The sequence below is a fragment of the Lithobates pipiens genome, unplaced genomic scaffold, assembly GCF_037356315.1.
Source record: "Lithobates pipiens isolate NorthernLeopardFrog02 unplaced genomic scaffold, aLitPip1_a1.2 Scaffold_8, whole genome shotgun sequence".
NCBI lineage: Eukaryota > Metazoa > Chordata > Amphibia > Anura > Ranidae > Lithobates > Lithobates pipiens.
Window position 1 is genome coordinate 598,627,732 of NW_027507903.1, and position 17,382 is coordinate 598,645,113.

The window sequence follows — 17,382 nt, forward strand, 5'->3', positions numbered from 1 at the left end:
TAGAAGGTTGAGTTCCATCGCGTCGGGCAATCGCAAATAAGACGTCTGACCGGCAGATGGTGTCGCCGCTGAATGTCAGCAAGGCGAGCCATGGCCGTGTAAGATCTTCTGAAATGGGCCGAGATTTTCCTTGCCTGCCGCAAGATGTCCTGGACCCCAGGGTATTTGACAAGGAATCGCTGCACGACCAAGTTTAAGACGTGTGCCATGCACGGCACGTGCGTGATTTTGCCCTGTTTCAATGCGCTAAGCAGATTGGCACCGTTGTCACACACCACTTTACCAACTGTCAAATTGAGCGGTGTTAGCCACTCATCTGCCTGTGAACGCAAAGCTGAAAGGAGTGCCGGGCCAGTGTGGCTCTTTGCTTCCAGGCACAACAGACGCAGCACGGCATGGCAACGTCTCACCTGGCATGTGGAATAGGTTCTGGGGAGCTTGGGCGGTGCAGTGGAAGAGACGCTAGCAGCGGAAAAGGAGGAGGCAGCTGAGGAGGAGAGGGAGGAGGATGGAGTAGGAGGAGGAGAAGAAGAGTCAGGCCTGCATGCAATCCGTGGCGGTAAAACCAAATCTACACGGGTGCCACGGGTTACATGCTTGACGGCCGTCAGAAGGTTCACCCAGTGGGCAGTAAAACTGATATACCTTCCCTGCCCGTGTTTGCTAGACCACGTGTCTGTGGTCAGATGTATCTTGGCACCGACACTGTGTGCCAGAGATACATTCACTTGCCGCTGAACATGGCCATATAGCTCTGGGATGCCCTTCTCTGAGAAATACTTCCTTCCTGGGACCTTCCATTGTGGTGTTCCAATGGCCACAAATTTGCGAAAGGCCTCCGAGTCCACCAGTTTATATGGCAGTAGTTGGCGGGCTATGAGTTCTGACAAGCCAGCCGCCAACCGTTGGGCAAGAGGGTTATCCGGCATCATCATTTTTTTACGCTCAAACATTAGGCCCACGGAAGCCTGCCTTTTTGCAGAAAAATGTGAGCTTGGCGTGATGGAAGGTGGAGTGGAGGACAATTGTGAGGAGAGAGGAGAAGGAGAAGTAGAAGACGAGGCTGGACGGTGAGAGCCTGCAGTGTGGCTTTGTGTGTTCCGTTGCTCCCACTGGGCTCGGTGATGGCTGCTCATGTGCCTTCTTAAGGCGGTCGTCCCTAGGTGAGTATTGGGCTTACCGCGACTAACGCGTTGACTGCAAAGATTGCAGATGGCAACGCTATTGTCAGCAGCGGACACGTTAAAAAAAGCCCACACTGCGGAGCCATGTGCCGGTGTCCTGGGAGCGCCAGATGTGACCGTACATGGTCGATGACTCGCTCCTGATACATTTGCAGTCTGCTTTGTCCCTGCTGTGCAATGTAAGTCATTGCTGCTTCTCCTCCCTATCTGCTGGTCCATATCTCCCTCTGAACTCCCCTCCTCTTCCTCTCTTGTGGGCACCCACGTGACATCACTAGACACGTCATCATCAACGTCACCTTCCCCACCGCTATAAGTAGAGATCTCGGAGTAGGCAGCAACACCGGGGACCAACCTCCTCCTTGGGCTGATCTGGGTACTGGCGTCAGACTGCTGAGTAGCGCTTGTTGCTACCTCCTCTTCCTGATCCAATACCAAGAGTGGCTGCGCATCAGAAATGTCCTCTTGATATGGATCGGAAAATAATTCCAGTGACTCAAGCGGAAGGTATGTGGTGGTGGTGGTGGTGGTCGTGTTGTTGGTGGTAGTGTCTTTGGGGGTGCACATAGCAGAGAGTGAAGAAGAGGGTGCAGATCGAGAGGATGAGGAGGGTGCAGAAGAGTAAGGCTGAGCGAGCCACTCAACCAAGTCTGGTGCATCCTTTAAAGTAATTGAACGCACCTTCTGCAACTTCCCACTTTGGCTCAAGCCTGTTGCTCCTGCCCTACCCCTACCACCCCTGCGGAAGGGCCTGCCTCTTCCTCTGCATGTCATTTTTTAAATGACCCTGTGACAAAACTCTTAGTCCCTATACCGCTGAAGGACTGCTGCAGTATAGGTGAGCGGTCAGCAGTGGTGCACGTCAACCCTATCTATTGTGGACCTATAGCGGTCCTTACAGAACAGCAGACTGTACCGCACTCAAGCCTATGTACCGTAGCACCCTATACCAAGTTACCAGTCCTTATAAGAACTTTTGTGGACCAAGCAGGTTGTGTATTAGTGTTTAGCAGACTGTACGTCAGTCCCTATACCGCTGAAGGACTGCTGCAGTATAGGGCAGCGGTCAGCAGTGGTGCACGTCAACCCTATCTATTGTGGACCGATAGCGGTCCTTACAGAACAGCAGACTGTACCGCACTCAAGCCTATGTACCGTAGCACCCTATACCAAGTTACCAGTCCTTATAAGAACTTTTGTGGAACAAGCAGGTTGTGTGTTAGTGATTAGCAGACTGTACGTCAGTCCCTATACCGCTGAAGGACTGCTGCAGTATAGGTGAGCGGTCAGCAGTGGTGCACGTCAACCCTATCTATTGTGGACCGATAGCGGTCCTTACAGAACAGCAGACTGTACCGCACTCAAGCCTATGTACCGTAGCACCCTATACCAAGTTACCAGTCCTTATAAGAACTTTTGTGGAACAAGCAGGTTGTGTGTTAGTGATTAGCAGACTGTACGTCAGTCCCTATACCGCTGAAGGACTGCTGCAGTATAGGGCAGCGGTCAGCAGTGGTGCACGTCAACCCTATCTATTGTGGACCGATAGCGGTCCTTACAGAACAGCAGACTGTACCGCACTCAAGCCTATGTACCGTAGCACCCTATACCAAGTTACCAGTCCTTATAAGAACTTTTGTGGAACAAGCAGGTTGTGTGTTAGTGATTAGCAGACTGTACGTCAGTCCCTATACCGCTGAAGGACTGCTGCAGTATAGGTGAGCGGTCAGCAGTGGTGCACGTCAACCCTATCTATTGTGGACCGATAGCGGTCCTTACAGAACAGCAGACTGTACCGCACTCAAGCCTATGTACCGTAGCACCCTATACCAAGTTACCAGTCCTTATAAGAACTTTTGTGGACCAAGCAGGTTGTGTATTAGTGTTTAGCAGACTGTACGTCAGTCCCTATACCGCTGAAGGACTGCTGCAGTATAGGGCAGCGGTCAGCAGTGGTGCACGTCAACCCTATCTATTGTGGACCGATAGCGGTCCTTACAGAACAGCAGACTGTACCGCACTCAAGCCTATGTACCGTAGCACCCTATACCAAGTTACCAGTCCTTATAAGAACTTTTGTGGACCAAGCAGGTTGTGTATTAGTGTTTAGCAGACTGTACGTCAGTCCCTATACCGCTGAAGGACTGCTGCAGTATAGGGCAGCGGTCAGCAGTGGTGCACGTCAACCCTATCTATTGTGGACCGATAGCGGTCCTTACAGAACAGCAGACTGTACCGCACTCAAGCCTATGTACCGTAGCACCCTATACCAAGTTACCAGTCCTTATAAGAACTTTTGTGGAACAAGCAGGTTGTGTGTTAGTGATTAGCAGACTGTACGTCAGTCCCTATACCGCTGAAGGACTGCTGCAGTATAGGGCAGCGGTCAGCAGTGGTGCACGTCAACCCTATCTATTGTGGACCGATAGCGGTCCTTACAGAACAGCAGACTGTACCGCACTCAAGCCTATGTACCGTAGCACCCTATACCAAGTTACCAGTCCTTATAAGAACTTTTGTGGAACAAGCAGGTTGTGTGTTAGTGATTAGCAGACTGTACGTCAGTCCCTATACCGCTGAAGGACTGCTGCAGTATAGGTGAGCGGTCAGCAGTGGTGCACGTCAACCCTATCTATTGTGGACCGATAGCGGTCCTTACAGAACAGCAGACTGTACCGCACTCAAGCCTATGTACCGTAGCACCCTATACCAAGTTACCAGTCCTTATAAGAACTTTTGTGGAACAAGTGAGTTGTGAATGTTTAGCAGACTGCAGCAGAAGGGCAGCAGTCAAGTATAATATCCTTTCTATATTTGGAAGAAAGAATATTATACATGTACAAGCCTATTACTGTACCACTGATACCAGTCCTGAAAAGAACCTTTGTGGAACTAATAATAACAGCAAGTCTTTAAAATTACCCTCACTGCCTGACAACACTGCTTCCTTCCTGTCCCTATACAAATTGGCAAAAAAAGAGAACGATTAGTGGTTACTGGAACAGCTCTTTTGTGGACCTTGATAGTAACAGCTAATGATGATGATGATGATGATGATGATGAAAGACTAATCTGGCTGTCCCTGTAGCATACACCGTCCTTTCCCTTTCTCTAAACTAACAAAAGACACTCAGGCTGCTGCAAGAATCAGCAGCACAGCAAACCTATCAACACCTAACACCTATACCAGTCCTGAAAAGAACTTTTGTGTACCAAATAGCTAGTGGTTTATCTCTCCCTACTCCACACAGGAACCTGTCCCTATCTTAACAGAAGAAAGAATGTAAAATGGCCACCGGATCGGGTGTATTTATAGGTTAGGGGGAATGTACAAGTGTCCATGTGCTGTCATGTCTCAATTGGCTGTCCTGTATCACATGATAAACGTGTCACCAAAGGTTAAAGTTCTTGTATACATTAAACACGTAAGTCCGCCGCGGCGAACGACGGAAAAAGGCGTTCGAACGTGCGGACCGCGAATGTCGGAAATTCGCCGCGAAACGACCGCCGGGCGAACCGTTCGGCCATCACTAGTCCCCACCTTCCAGTGCCCTCCGACCCCCCTAGCGCTCTCCACCCCCTTGTGCTCTTCACCCCCTGTGCTCTCTGGAACCCCTAGTACTCCCCCCCATGCACTCCGTACCTCCTGGTAAATATGTCACGGGCTGTTCAGTCTAAAATGCCCGGGCCTATATTTTGTCTAAGTCTGGTCCTGGTCTGCAGCTACAGTTTTTGTAGCTGCTGACTTTTAAATTTTACAATGGAGACTGGAGCTCCTCTTTTACCCCATGACCTTTTTATGAGAAGATCGCCAACATGCAACAAATAATAAATCATGGATTCAGTTAGTAATTTACTCACAGTAATTCCTCTATCCTGCTTGTTTCCAGAGCTGTCACTAGATCAGTGAAATGAGGTCCAGCAAGGCTGTTTTGAGATAAGTCAAATTTCCTCAGGGTCTTATTATTACTTATTCCAGATGCCAGGTGGATACAGGAATTGTCTGTCAATTTGCTATACTGCAAACTGTAGAAAGCAGAAAAGCATTATCAGAATTGTTTTTTTTAATCATGTATACTCATGTACTGTATATAATATATATATATATATATATATATATATATATATATATATATATATATATATATATATATATATATATATATAATATATACCGTATTTAGCGGCGTATAACACACTTCAGCATATAACACGCACCCCAAGTTTAGGAGGGCATTTTAAGGAAAAAAACTTTTAGGAGGGAAGTTTAAGGAAAAAAAAATTACATTTAAATGCACATCAATGCAGCCTTATCAGTGTCATTTGCAGCCTTGCATTGCAGCCTTGTCAGTCATTTGCAGCCTTGCATTTCAGCCTTGTCAGTCTTTTGCAGCCTTGCATTGCAGCCTTGTCAGTCATTTGCAGCCTTGTCAGTGCCGTTGCAGGTTTCCCGTTTAAAAATGGTGCCGCCGAGATACAGAGAGGATGTCCTGTGTATCTCGGCAGTGCTTGGTAGCTCTCGGCCGTTTTCGGCGGCTTTCGGCTATTTTCGTCTGCATTCGGCCGTTCTCTACAGCTTTCGGCCACACTAGGCCGTTCTTGACGGCTTTTGGCTTTCTGAAAGCCGCCGAGAGTGGCCAAAAGCTGACCAGAACGGCCAAAAGCCACAGAGAAGTACACAATCGGCGGGGATCAGCGTATAACACGTACCCACGATTTCCCCCTGATTTTAAGGGGAAAAAAGTGCATGTTATACGCCAATAAATACGGTATATGTGTGTCTTGAAAAAGTATTCATACCCCTTGAAATTCTCCACACTTTGTCACATTACAACCAAAAACGTAAATGTATTTTATTGGGATTTTATGTGATAGACCAACACAAAGTGCCACATAATTGTGAAGTGGATGGAAAATGATAAATAGTTTTCAATTTTTTTTTTACAAATAAATATGTGGAAAGTGTGGTGTGCATTTGTATTTAGCCCCCCGAGTCAATACTTTGTAGAACCACCTTTTGCTGTAATTACAGCAGCAAGTCTTTTTGGGGATGTCTCTACCAGCTTTGCACATCTAAAGAGTAAAATTTTTGCCCATTCTTCTTTGCAAATTAGCTCAAGCTCTGTCAGATTGAATAGAGAATGTCTGTTAACAGCAATTTCCAAGTCTTGCCACAGATTCCCAATTGAATTTAGGTCTGGACTTTGACTGGGCCATTCTAACACATGAATATTAGTTGATCTAAACCATTCAATTTTTGCTCTGGCTGTTTGTTTAGGGTTGTTGTCCTGCTGTGAGGACTTAAGTCTTTTGCACACTCTAATGTCTCGTACACACGGTCGGATTTTCCGACGGAAAATGTTCGATGGGAGACTTTTGTCGGAAATTCCGTGTGTAGGCGCCATCGATTCTCTAACCAACCCCTGAGGGCTTCACAGGGCAGCTGTAGAGTAAATTACACACAGGTGGACTCTATTTACTAATGTAGCACTGACATCTTTGCCTATTGATGTGGTTATGTATGCTTAATGTAAGGTTTATGGGCATGACAATGGTTTCATAGCAGAGCCATCTAGTGATCAAATATGGATAACGTACCTGTTTATTATTACCTCAGAACAACCTAAAGACTTGTGCAGAAAGTGACTGTTTGTTTGGATTCTGAAGGTTGACCTTGTTACCCGGGAGTCCGTGTGACCTACCCATGAACACTCTCTTACGCAGTGCATGTTGGGTAGGGGATAAAAGGGACTGAATCGGCCATTTTAGGCCTTTTGGGACCACGCAGCCTGCCTGTGCAGATCTGTGGGGAGGCTTCCAGGAGACAACGGCCGACAGCCATCGCAGAGCGCCAGCCTGTTTGTTTGTGAGATGACCTGACGGAGCTTAAAAGACGGTGGCTGGATTGAGAAGGTCCAGAGACACTCAGCGGAGAATCAGAGAACCGGATTGATTCAGCAAAGCGATACAGAGCTCTGGCCCAGCTGATGGAGAGGCAAGCTACAGTAACCGGACCAAAGTGATCACGCGGAACTCTGATCCAGCTGATGAGCGGGATACGGCCCACCATTTGTTAACCTTTGCACGCAGTTAAGACTCACATACAGGCCTCACTGGAACCTGTAGTTCCATGGAGGCATAGCAGAGCAACTGACACTGAGCAGGCTTGAGGCCTATCTACCTTGGCGCCTCAAGCATTGTAAATAAGTTACTGCAGTTGCACCAGGAGCATTTCAGCTTAATCTTCCATTAACTTTGGATTACAAATACAAAGGAGTGACTTTAGCTAGCGAAGAAAAGAAGACCTCGGATAAAGTACTTTAATTGAGGCCTCACATATAGCTTTTAAGCAGGGGGAGATCCCAGATATATATGTAGATATAAATACACAGTCTATATTGTTTTATATTGGAACATATCGTGCGTCTATGTTGGGATGACAGCACAATTTCTGTAACCACCTGTTTACATATTGCGCAGTAAACAATATTTCTGGTTAAGTATCCAGTTGTGTGGTGTACTGTTTTTCCCCACCAGGTGGAGCCAGTGGATCCTGAGGGTATAATACAGGTACTTCGCATTGTTTTATATTGTACTGTATTACATTGCACCACAGCTGTGCCAAGGGGATTGAGCCAAGTTAGTGAGGTTTCTCAGTAGAGTGCAGGCCCAATTCAAACCAGCAGCTCCTTCGGGGGTCAGTGCTACACTAATTAGGTGACTTCTGAAGGCAGTTAGTTCCACTAGATTTTAGTTAGAGTAAAGGGGGCTGAATGCAAATGCACGCAACACTTTTCACATATTTATTTGGAAAAAAAAATGTGAAAACCAATTGTCATTTTTCTTCCATTTCACAATTATATACCAGTTTGTGTTGGTCTATAACATAAAATCCCAATAAAATACATTTGGGTTGTAACATGCCAATCGAGCTCCGTGGTGTCAAGCAGTGAGTACAGGACCCACAAGAGGATGTCAGGCCCTTAGGCCACCCTTTTGAAGTCTGTTTCTGATTGTTTGGTCACAGACATTCACACCAGTGGCCTACTGGAGGTTATTTTGTAGGGCTCTGGCTGTGCTCATTCTGTTCCTCCTTGCACAAAGGAGCATATACCAGTCCTGTTGATGGGTTAAGGGCCTTCTACGGCCCTGTCCAGCTCTCCTAGAGTAACTGCCTGTCTCCTGGAATGTCCTTCATGCTCTTAAGACTATGCTGGGAGGCAAAGCAAACCTTCTAGCAATGGCAGGTATTGATGTGCAATCCTGTAGGAGTTGGACTGCCTGTGCAATTTCTATAGAAGGTTTTCTGAACCTTTTAACCCTAGAGGAATCCCAAAAATAGTTTTCATGTCTCGAGGAACCCTTCCTAAAATCAAATAATTAGGGCTCAATAGGAACAATGCTCCTTACATTAGTGATCAATAGAAAGAATGCCCCACTTAAAGTGGTGTTCAGAATGCCACCTTTAAAGACAGCTAAAAAGATATTTGGTGTCATGCTGCTGGCTTTGCGAAGTGGTACTGAACCTTGAACTCTGCAGACATCATCAAATATGTGGTTCATCAGTCGCAGCTCAAGGAATCCCTTTCATAATGCTACGCATAAATTAAATTTATGTAATTTTTACCCACAAACAGAGCTTACTTTTGGTTGTATTTGATCACCACTGGATTTTTTTTACTTTTGTTGTGCTATAATTAATATGGGACTGGTAATGCTTCCTTGGAATATCCCTCTCGTCAAAATTGTTATGCCTGATAGGATGTACTTGTACCATTCTATACATTATGATAAAATGTACCTTTTACTTTTAATAACAATTACTTATGTAAAGAAATAAAATAGTTCTTATACTTACTGTAACTCCTCTATCCGGCTTGTTTGTAAAGCCTCCATCAGATCCCTCAAGTGGGGACCCTCCAGATTGTTACCGGATAGGTGAAGTTTCTTCAGTGTCTTGTTATTTCTTATTCCACAAGCCAGGTAGACATAGGACTGGTCCGTCAGGTTATTACTTCTCAAACTATAGAAAAAACAAAGAGATGTAGAAAAGATTTAAAACAATAACCCATACCTAAAATGTATTTTATTAACCACTTCCCGCTCGGCCTATAGCAAAATGACAGCCGGGCGATAGTTCAGTTATCCTGACTGGGCGTCATATGATGTCCTTCAGGATAACAGCCGCCGCCCACCCGTGGATCAGTGGAGCGGTGTGTCAGTCTAACGCACCACTCCACTGATCTTGGTAAAGAGCCTTTGACAGAGGCTCTTTACCCCGTGATCAGCCGTGTCCAATGACGGCTGATCACAATGTCAACAGGAAAGGCCACTGATCGGCTTTCTCTCACTCGTGTCTGACAGACGTGAGGAGAGGAGACCCGAATGGCAGCTCTCCTGATGGGGGGGTCTGCGCTGATTACTTATCAGTGCAACCCCCCCTCCGATGCCCACACTAGACCACCAGGAGAGCCGCCAGGACCAGCAGGGAAGGGGGCAAAATGTAGATGGCCAGGTATGTACCCCATGGCCATCCACATATGCAAATGATGCCCAATCTGTGGCAGTGCTCACAAATGGGCACTGACTGGCACCATTATATAACATGATGCCCAGCAGTGCCACCAATCAGTGTCATCGGTGCCACCCAGCAGTGTCCATTAGTGCCATCCATCAGTGTCCATTAGTGCCACCTATCAGTGCCCACCTATCAGTGCCCATCCATGGCCCCTATCAGTGCCACATATAAATACCCATCAGTGCCACCCATAAGTACCCATCAGTGCCACCTATGAGTGCTCATCAGTGCCACATACCAGTGCCACCTATCAGTGCCCATCAGTGTCACCTATCAGTGCCCATCAGTGCTGCCTATCAGTGCCCACCATCAGTGCCCGTCACTGCCACCTCATCAGTGCCACCTCATCAGTGCCCATCAGTGCCCATCAGTGCCACCTTATCAGTGCCCTTCAGTGTAGCCATATCAGTGCCCATCATTGAAGAAGAAAACATACTTATTTACAAAAAAATTTAACAGAAACAAAAAAATACTTGTTTTCTTTCAAAATTTTTGGTCTTTTTCTATTTGTTGCACAAAAAATAAAAACCGCAGAGGTAATCAAATACCACCAAAAGAAAGCTCTATTTGTGGGAACAAAAGTATAAAAAAATTGTTTAGGTACAGTGTTGTATGACAACAGTGCTGAAAGCTGGAAATTGGCTTGGGCAGGAAGGTGTCTAAGTGGTTAAAACTGAACTCTAGGCAGATATGCAAGCTGACAAGCATTAGGCATTGTTATAAAACCTTCTGGATTTTTATAAAGTCTGAATAAGTTTTCCAATTTGATTGAAGTATCATACACAGAAAGGGTTGTCCCTCTAGTGCTCAGCCTGGGAACCGAGTTATCCTCTCCTGAATGCAGAGCAAGCAAAGACCACAGCAGAGAGCAAGGGATCATGGGATAGTTGGTCTGAGTAGCCAGGATTTGCATCGGAGCCAGACTGCTGCAGACTACAAGTCATGTGGGAGAGAGAGAAGAATGCTGGGGGTGGACATAAATAGCCTGGTCCAGGGAGAAGTCTTTCTTTAGGGACCACGACCTTCAACTGCGACCAGTGGCTGCAGCCTATGTGGTGTGGAGAGCCTTCAGCGAGTAAGAGAGCAGATCCACCTTTGTAAACTCCCTGCCGGTCAAGTGACCGTCGGGGTCACTCTCATTTTCACTGGTACAGTTATATCAGATTCCCAGCAACGCTAGGTATATGGCCTGGTACCCTTCACTGGTTGTAGATTCTTCAAGAGCCTTTTCCGAGACATCCTATTCTTTTGAGCCTCGTATCATCAGGATTGGTGAGCGGGCAGAAGTCCACCCTGTGTACATCCCACAAAGACACTGGTGCAGACACCTTTATCCCATCCCTTTACATTATTGCCTCAAAAAGGAAACACTTTGCACATGCTATTTTCTGTTGCTGGTCACCATTGCACAGTAATCCTTCTAGGCCCATTGTTGAACTAGCTGAAAACACTGAACATCCACATGTCAAGGACTCCTCCACTCATCTCTTCTCCCTCCACTTAAAGGACTCTATGCATATTATCTGCACACTTTAAAGGGAACTCTACTCAGAGATTAGGTATTGCATTTATTGTAACTTGTTGTTTTATTATTGTGTCGTAATGTTTGTTGGGCCTGTGGCACCAGGATTTGAAGAGGGCAGTCTGACATAAAAGATAATTTGCTTCCCTTTTATACCTGGGGTCATAGGTTCCTTCAGGACCTACTGGTTACTATTGTTTGGCTTTTTGTGATTTGCATTGCATACCCTGTGCATATTTAAGTTTAACACTGAAAGATACTGTATCTGCCTAAGCCATTCTTGTCTCATCTGCTTCAGGAATCTTAATTAAAAATACTTGTTTACTTTGTTATAGTCTGGTGTCTGTGTAATTGCATTATCACTTTGAAATACACTATATTGCCGAAAGAATTGGGACACCTGCCTTTACATGCACATGAATTTTAATGGCAGGTCAGTCAAGTTCCTCCACCCCAAACTCGCTCATTCATGTCTTTATGGACCTTGTTTGTGCACTGATGCACAGTTATGATAGAACAGGAAGGGGCACTCCTCAAACTGTTCCCACAAAGTTGGGAGCATGAACTTTCCAAAAATGTCTTTGTGTTCTGATGCCTTAAGAGTTCCCTTCACTGGAACTAAGGGGCCACCCCAACCCCTGAAAAACAACCCCACACCATAACCTCCCCTCTGCCAAGTGATTTGGACCAGTGCACAAAGCAGGGTCCATAAAGACATGGATGAGCGAATTTGGGGTAGAGGAACTTGACTGGCCTGCACAGGGTCCTGACCTCAACCCAATAGAACATCTTTGGGATGAATTAGAGCAGAGACTGTGAGCCAGGCCTCACAAATGCGCTTCTGTAAGAATGGTCAAACATTCCCATAGACACACTCCTAAACCTTGTGGACAGCCTTCCCAAAAGAGTTGAAGCTGTTATTGCTGCAAAGGGTGGGCCAACTCAACATTGAACCCTAAGAACTAAGACTTGGATGCCATTAAGGTTCATGTGCCTGTAAAGGCAGGTGTCCCAATACTTTTGGTAATTTAGTGTATTTCAAAGTGAGAATGCAAAGAAAATCACATTAAGCCAAACAATAGTAACCAGTAGGTCCCGAAAGAACCTATGACCTCAGTTATAAAAGGAAAGTTATAGCTGCAAAGGTTAGGCCAACTCAATATTGAACCTTACAGACTAAGACTAGGATGTCATTAAAGTTCATGTGCATGTAAAGGCAGGTGTCACAATATTTTTGGTAAAATAGTGTATGCCCAAACCCAGGGTATCAGAGGTGTCAGGAGGCTTGCAAGGTCAGGGCAACCTTTGGGGTCATTCATCTTCCAGTGGCCCTCACGAGGGGACGGTGTCCTGCTACGTTTATAATTAATTTAGTAATTCTCATTACACTTACAGTAATTCTTCTATCTGGCTGGTTTGTACAGATGTCATCAGGTGACAGAAATCAGGACCCTCCAGATTGTTCAAAGATAGGTCAAGTTTTCTCATGGTCTGGTTATTTTGTATTCCAGTTGCCAGGTGGGTACAGGAACTGCTTGTCAGGTTATTTCGATACAGACTATAGAAGAAGAGAAGATGTTAAAGTGTTTGTGCAATTAGAACCTCTATATTTGTAAAAAGTCTAATGATACCATCGGAGTAAAAAATCTTTTGGGGACACCAACACTCCCTATTCGTAAATGTTGGTGAACCAACACTACTCCTTAATGAATGTCAGTGAAAAGTGTCAGCCAACATGCAACAAGGAGTGTCGATGCCCTTGATATTCATTAGGTCTTTGGCCTGGTGAAGCTTATATTGCTCTTCAGAGATCAACACTAGTGAAAATTAGCCCTTACAATGTTGGATATTCCTTACAGTGTGTAAGCATGTGCTTCCGAATGGTTAAACATTTTTCTTCTATTGTATTCATGCTCTGGGGTTACTCAGGTCAATTGTGTTCATATGTATAGACTAAACGTATGTTTCTGCAACATTTGACCTTGGTTGACCCGACAGGCTGGTGGTCCTGAAAAGAAAGGCTTAACTCTGCTGGTAAGGTTTTCCTGCTCTATTTCAGAGGATCACCACCCCCTACAGGTCATACCATATAAATAGGTGCTCATTTGTGCCCCAGGCCAGGAGAGACAATTCAGCTTTAAGATGTAGCCGCTACTCTGCCGGGCAGGATCCCTTATGGGGAGGTGTTTCCAGTGGGGTCTGGAGCCTGTAGACTTATATGGACTTGCGTTACCTTGTGTTGGATTCCTTTTATGGATTATTACTAGTTCTTGTAGATTTAATGCCGAATATAGACTCTTGCCTTGAAAGGATTGCTGTTATGGACTTGATGTTTGTCTAAGATAGAACTACCAAATGCGGCACTAGAGAACTTTGTACAAGAAAGTGTGTGGAATATGTCTTTGAGGACTGTCTGTTTGAACCTGCAACTACCTTAGCAAAAGATCTTAGTTGTTCACTTAAAATACCTGGTCTAATGTCTCTCAAAGTGTACATGTAAGGTGTATCAAAGAACATGGCCTACATAAGGGGAATGAGAATTAGCGAAGATACAGTACAGAGTCTAATGAGCTGAATGCTGTCCAGAGGAGGTTATATTGCTGTTGCTAAGGACTGCTGTATGTGTGTCTTTTGTCAAATCAGCCAACCAGCCAGGAGACTGATGATGTGGCAGAGGTGAAGGATACTCTTGTAGTGAAGGGTTGTTATGCTGTCTCCTTCACTAGCGACCGCATCCCTACATACTGGGACCAGATCTGCGGCACAGAGTACTTAGAGACCCAGTCTGAGAGTCATGAGAGTTATGGAGAGAGGCCTTGGGAGGAGAACAAGCATGAAGGTGTTTAAAAGTGTGTTTCCTGAGTCCAATAGTAACATTCAGAACATTGTAACTGGGGTGGCATGACAAGATTGCTAAATTGGTGGAGACTGGTACATGCGGTACTGGCTCAGAAATTCACACCTGAGGAAGTGGTATTCTCTAACAGAAGTTGTGTCTGAAGTGCTTAGTGTTAACAGTGTAAGAAGTATGGCCACAGATTACAAAAGAGTTACTGTGCAAGTTGCTGCTCGCTTCTAAAGTGTGGAGTTCAGCCTTAATATTGATTTCACGGGACTGCAGCTAATGCCTAAGGTTCCACAGTGTCCCCACTAGGCTGCCTTAAGCCCCACCCACAAGTGTGCTCACTATTACTATGCAGTATATATAGTAATTATAATATTTATATTACAATTCAATTACATTTTTTTTAAAATAGTAATTACATCTACTAACCTATAAAACAGAGGCACACTGCCATTACCAGGGAGGGTGATTATTTAATAATCATATTCATTTTGGTAATTTTGTTAATGAAGCTTTCAGCATGCATGTGGTCACTATAACAAAGCTCACATGGTGATCATAGGATGAGAAACCACTCCAACAGTTTCCAGATTTTTCATTGACAGCCTGTAGTAACTGCTCAGTGTGGGTTACAAGCTGTCAAATGGAAAATGTAGGTTAACGTTTTCTTTGCATAGGGTGTTCTTTAGGGCAATGTTATCCTACAGACTGCAGGAGTGGATGGGTTAAGGTTTTGAAATGCATTGGGGTGTAGATTTATCTCAAAGATATGACATCTTTAGACATCCTAAACTTTCAGCTGATCCAATGAAAAGAAACCCCCTTCAAAGCATAATCCTACTTTCTGTAACAGGGAATAAATTCCTCTCTTATTCCTGAAGTTCATCAAATAAGACTCTAAATTGCATACGATAATAAATCTGTAATTTTTAAAAGAAAATTATGCATTTAAAAAAAGAATTTTTAAATTTTACCTCAAATTTTGGATAGTGTGGAGAGCTGGTACAAGTTTCTTCAATCCCTCATCCTGAATGTTACATGAACCTAGATTTAACTCTTCCGTCTCTCTGCGAGACTCAAGAATGAATGACAGCACAGAGCAGTCAAGAGGGTTAAGGCGAACAAATGAGAAAGCAGTATCATTTTTGGATCCAATGCATTTTAACACCAGAGCATTATTCCTGCTCTCATGGAGACAGTAGAATGAATTGAGGAGCTCTTTCTTGTCTCTTTGTTCTTCAGCGATTTTTTGCTGAATCCAGTTGATGATATCTCGGGAAGCCTGCATAGATAGATATTTCACGTGAGACTTCAACATCCATCTAGTTGAATTGTCAGACAGACCACAGAGGAAACGAAGAAATATTTCAGCACGACCATCTTCGTAAGATTTAGCCAAATTGAGTGAGGCTTGTAATTTAACAGGATCATAGCTAATGAAATGAACTAATGCAGCAAAGAACTCCTGAACGGTGAGATGTAAGAATGTATAATCCACTGCTGGAGGCTGACCAGATTCCAACATGAAACTTGAAAAGAGATGGCTATCATTTCTCACTTTGAAGGACCTCAGGTGACGTTCATCAAAAACAATGATGTGATTCATGACTCCATGTTCTGCCATCCACCCAACAGAGGCCAGCAGGTCCCGGGTTGACTGCACATCATCTCTTTTTGGGCTGTGATTGGTTAGAATGTTGGAGACAAAAATAACAAAGAGTTGAGTCATTGTTTTGGGCAAGGAAGCCATCAGCTTGTCGTTATTTGTTGGCTGGGCTCTGAAGCACATCGATAGCACTGTACAGACAATCCAGCAGTATGATGGGATATAGCAGAATGTGTAGAGCATAGGGTTCTCCTGCACATAATGAAAAGCCCTTTCTGAGAATTGCTCTTTGTCAAAGAAATGTTCAAAGTAGAGCTTTCTTTCGGTATGGAGGAATCCCATGATCTCTGTTATCCTTTGGAAAGCAGAAATGTCAACTGATACCAGTCTGGTTGGGCGGCTGGTTATTAGTACAGAGCAACCCCGAAGAAGCCTCTGCCTTACCAAGCTGACTGCAATGACACCAAAATGTTTTCGATCTTTAGCATTAGTGCACAATTTGTTGGATCTGAAATCCATTTGGTGAATACTTTCATCCAGGCCATCAAAGATGAACAAAAGTCTTTCGGGATGTTCTAAAATACTGGCAAGCTGGTTCTCCAGATATGGATATTGTTCAAGAATCATCTCCTCCAAACTGACTTCAGGCTTTTTATTAAGCTCCCGGAATTTGAGGAAAAAGACAAAAGCAAACCTTTGGTAGAGTTCTCCTGTCACCCAGTCATAGACAAACTTCTGCATCATTGTGGTCTTCCCAATTCCTGGCACCCCACTCACTATAACTGCATGTGGTATGCATTGTGACTTTTGACTCCAGCGAAATAGCTTGTTGGGGGAAATGTACTCCATTCTAGTCTCCTTCAAGCATTCCTCATGTTTCGCCCCAGTCTCTATTAGCTCATTTTGGGAACGCTGTCTGAACTGGTCAGTTGAAAAAACAACCAGGTTTACGTAACGCTCATTGATGTTGAATTTCTGTGGTCCCAGGGTGGTTCCCGGTGGTCTAGGCTCCACCAGAGTCTGAGTCTTTGTCAGCAAATGTTGTTTGTGTTTTTCCTGAATATCTGGAAATAAATAAAACATATTTAATGACCACGTTTAAGGGAAATTGTAAAGGTGTCGTGTCAATTATTATTTTTTTTATAATATATCAAACCCATTGCAGAAAAAATATCCAAAACTGATGCAAAAATGCTTATTATTTCATATAGACATGAAGGGTCTGGTATGGAATTTGGGGGGTCCCCTATATCATTTTGGGGGATCCCATGCTCTTTTTTTCAATAATCTGTGTCTATATTGCCGAGGCCTGACAATTCATTACAGCCGCAATCAGTTTTCAATGTAAATTTTTCCTTTAGAAATGTAATTTTGATGTGGTACTGTTCTAAACACAGGAACAATTTGCCACTTTACAGGCATACTGTAGACACCCCCCAGGCACAATATTTAAAGGAATATTACATTTTTATTGTTTCACTTTAACCACTTGTCATCCCTACTATAGCCGAATGATGGCTACAGCGCAGGCCTGAATTTCCGGGAGGCCGTCAGGTCATGGCCTCTCCGAGTCACCGAGACTGTGGTGATCACAGATCCGAGTAAGGGACCGGTCCCGGCCCCTTACCACGTTAGCACCTACAGCGT

General features: G+C 44.6%; 1 protein-coding gene across 1 annotated transcript in view; it reads right to left on the reverse strand.

Moving 5' to 3' along the window:
• The window catches only part of LOC143961278 (NACHT, LRR and PYD domains-containing protein 3-like), an 88,939-nt gene that overhangs the window by 22,994 nt on the left and 48,563 nt on the right, over nt 1–17,382 (reverse strand). Inside the window, exons 7-10 of the mRNA XM_077470529.1 lie at nt 15,104–16,799; nt 12,678–12,842; nt 9,043–9,207; nt 5,046–5,210 (exon numbers count right to left, since the gene is read on the reverse strand). Coding sequence (XP_077326655.1) covers nt 5,046–5,210; nt 9,043–9,207; nt 12,678–12,842; nt 15,104–16,799 — 2,191 coding nt within the window. The remainder of the gene's footprint in view (nt 1–5,045; nt 5,211–9,042; nt 9,208–12,677; nt 12,843–15,103; nt 16,800–17,382) is intronic.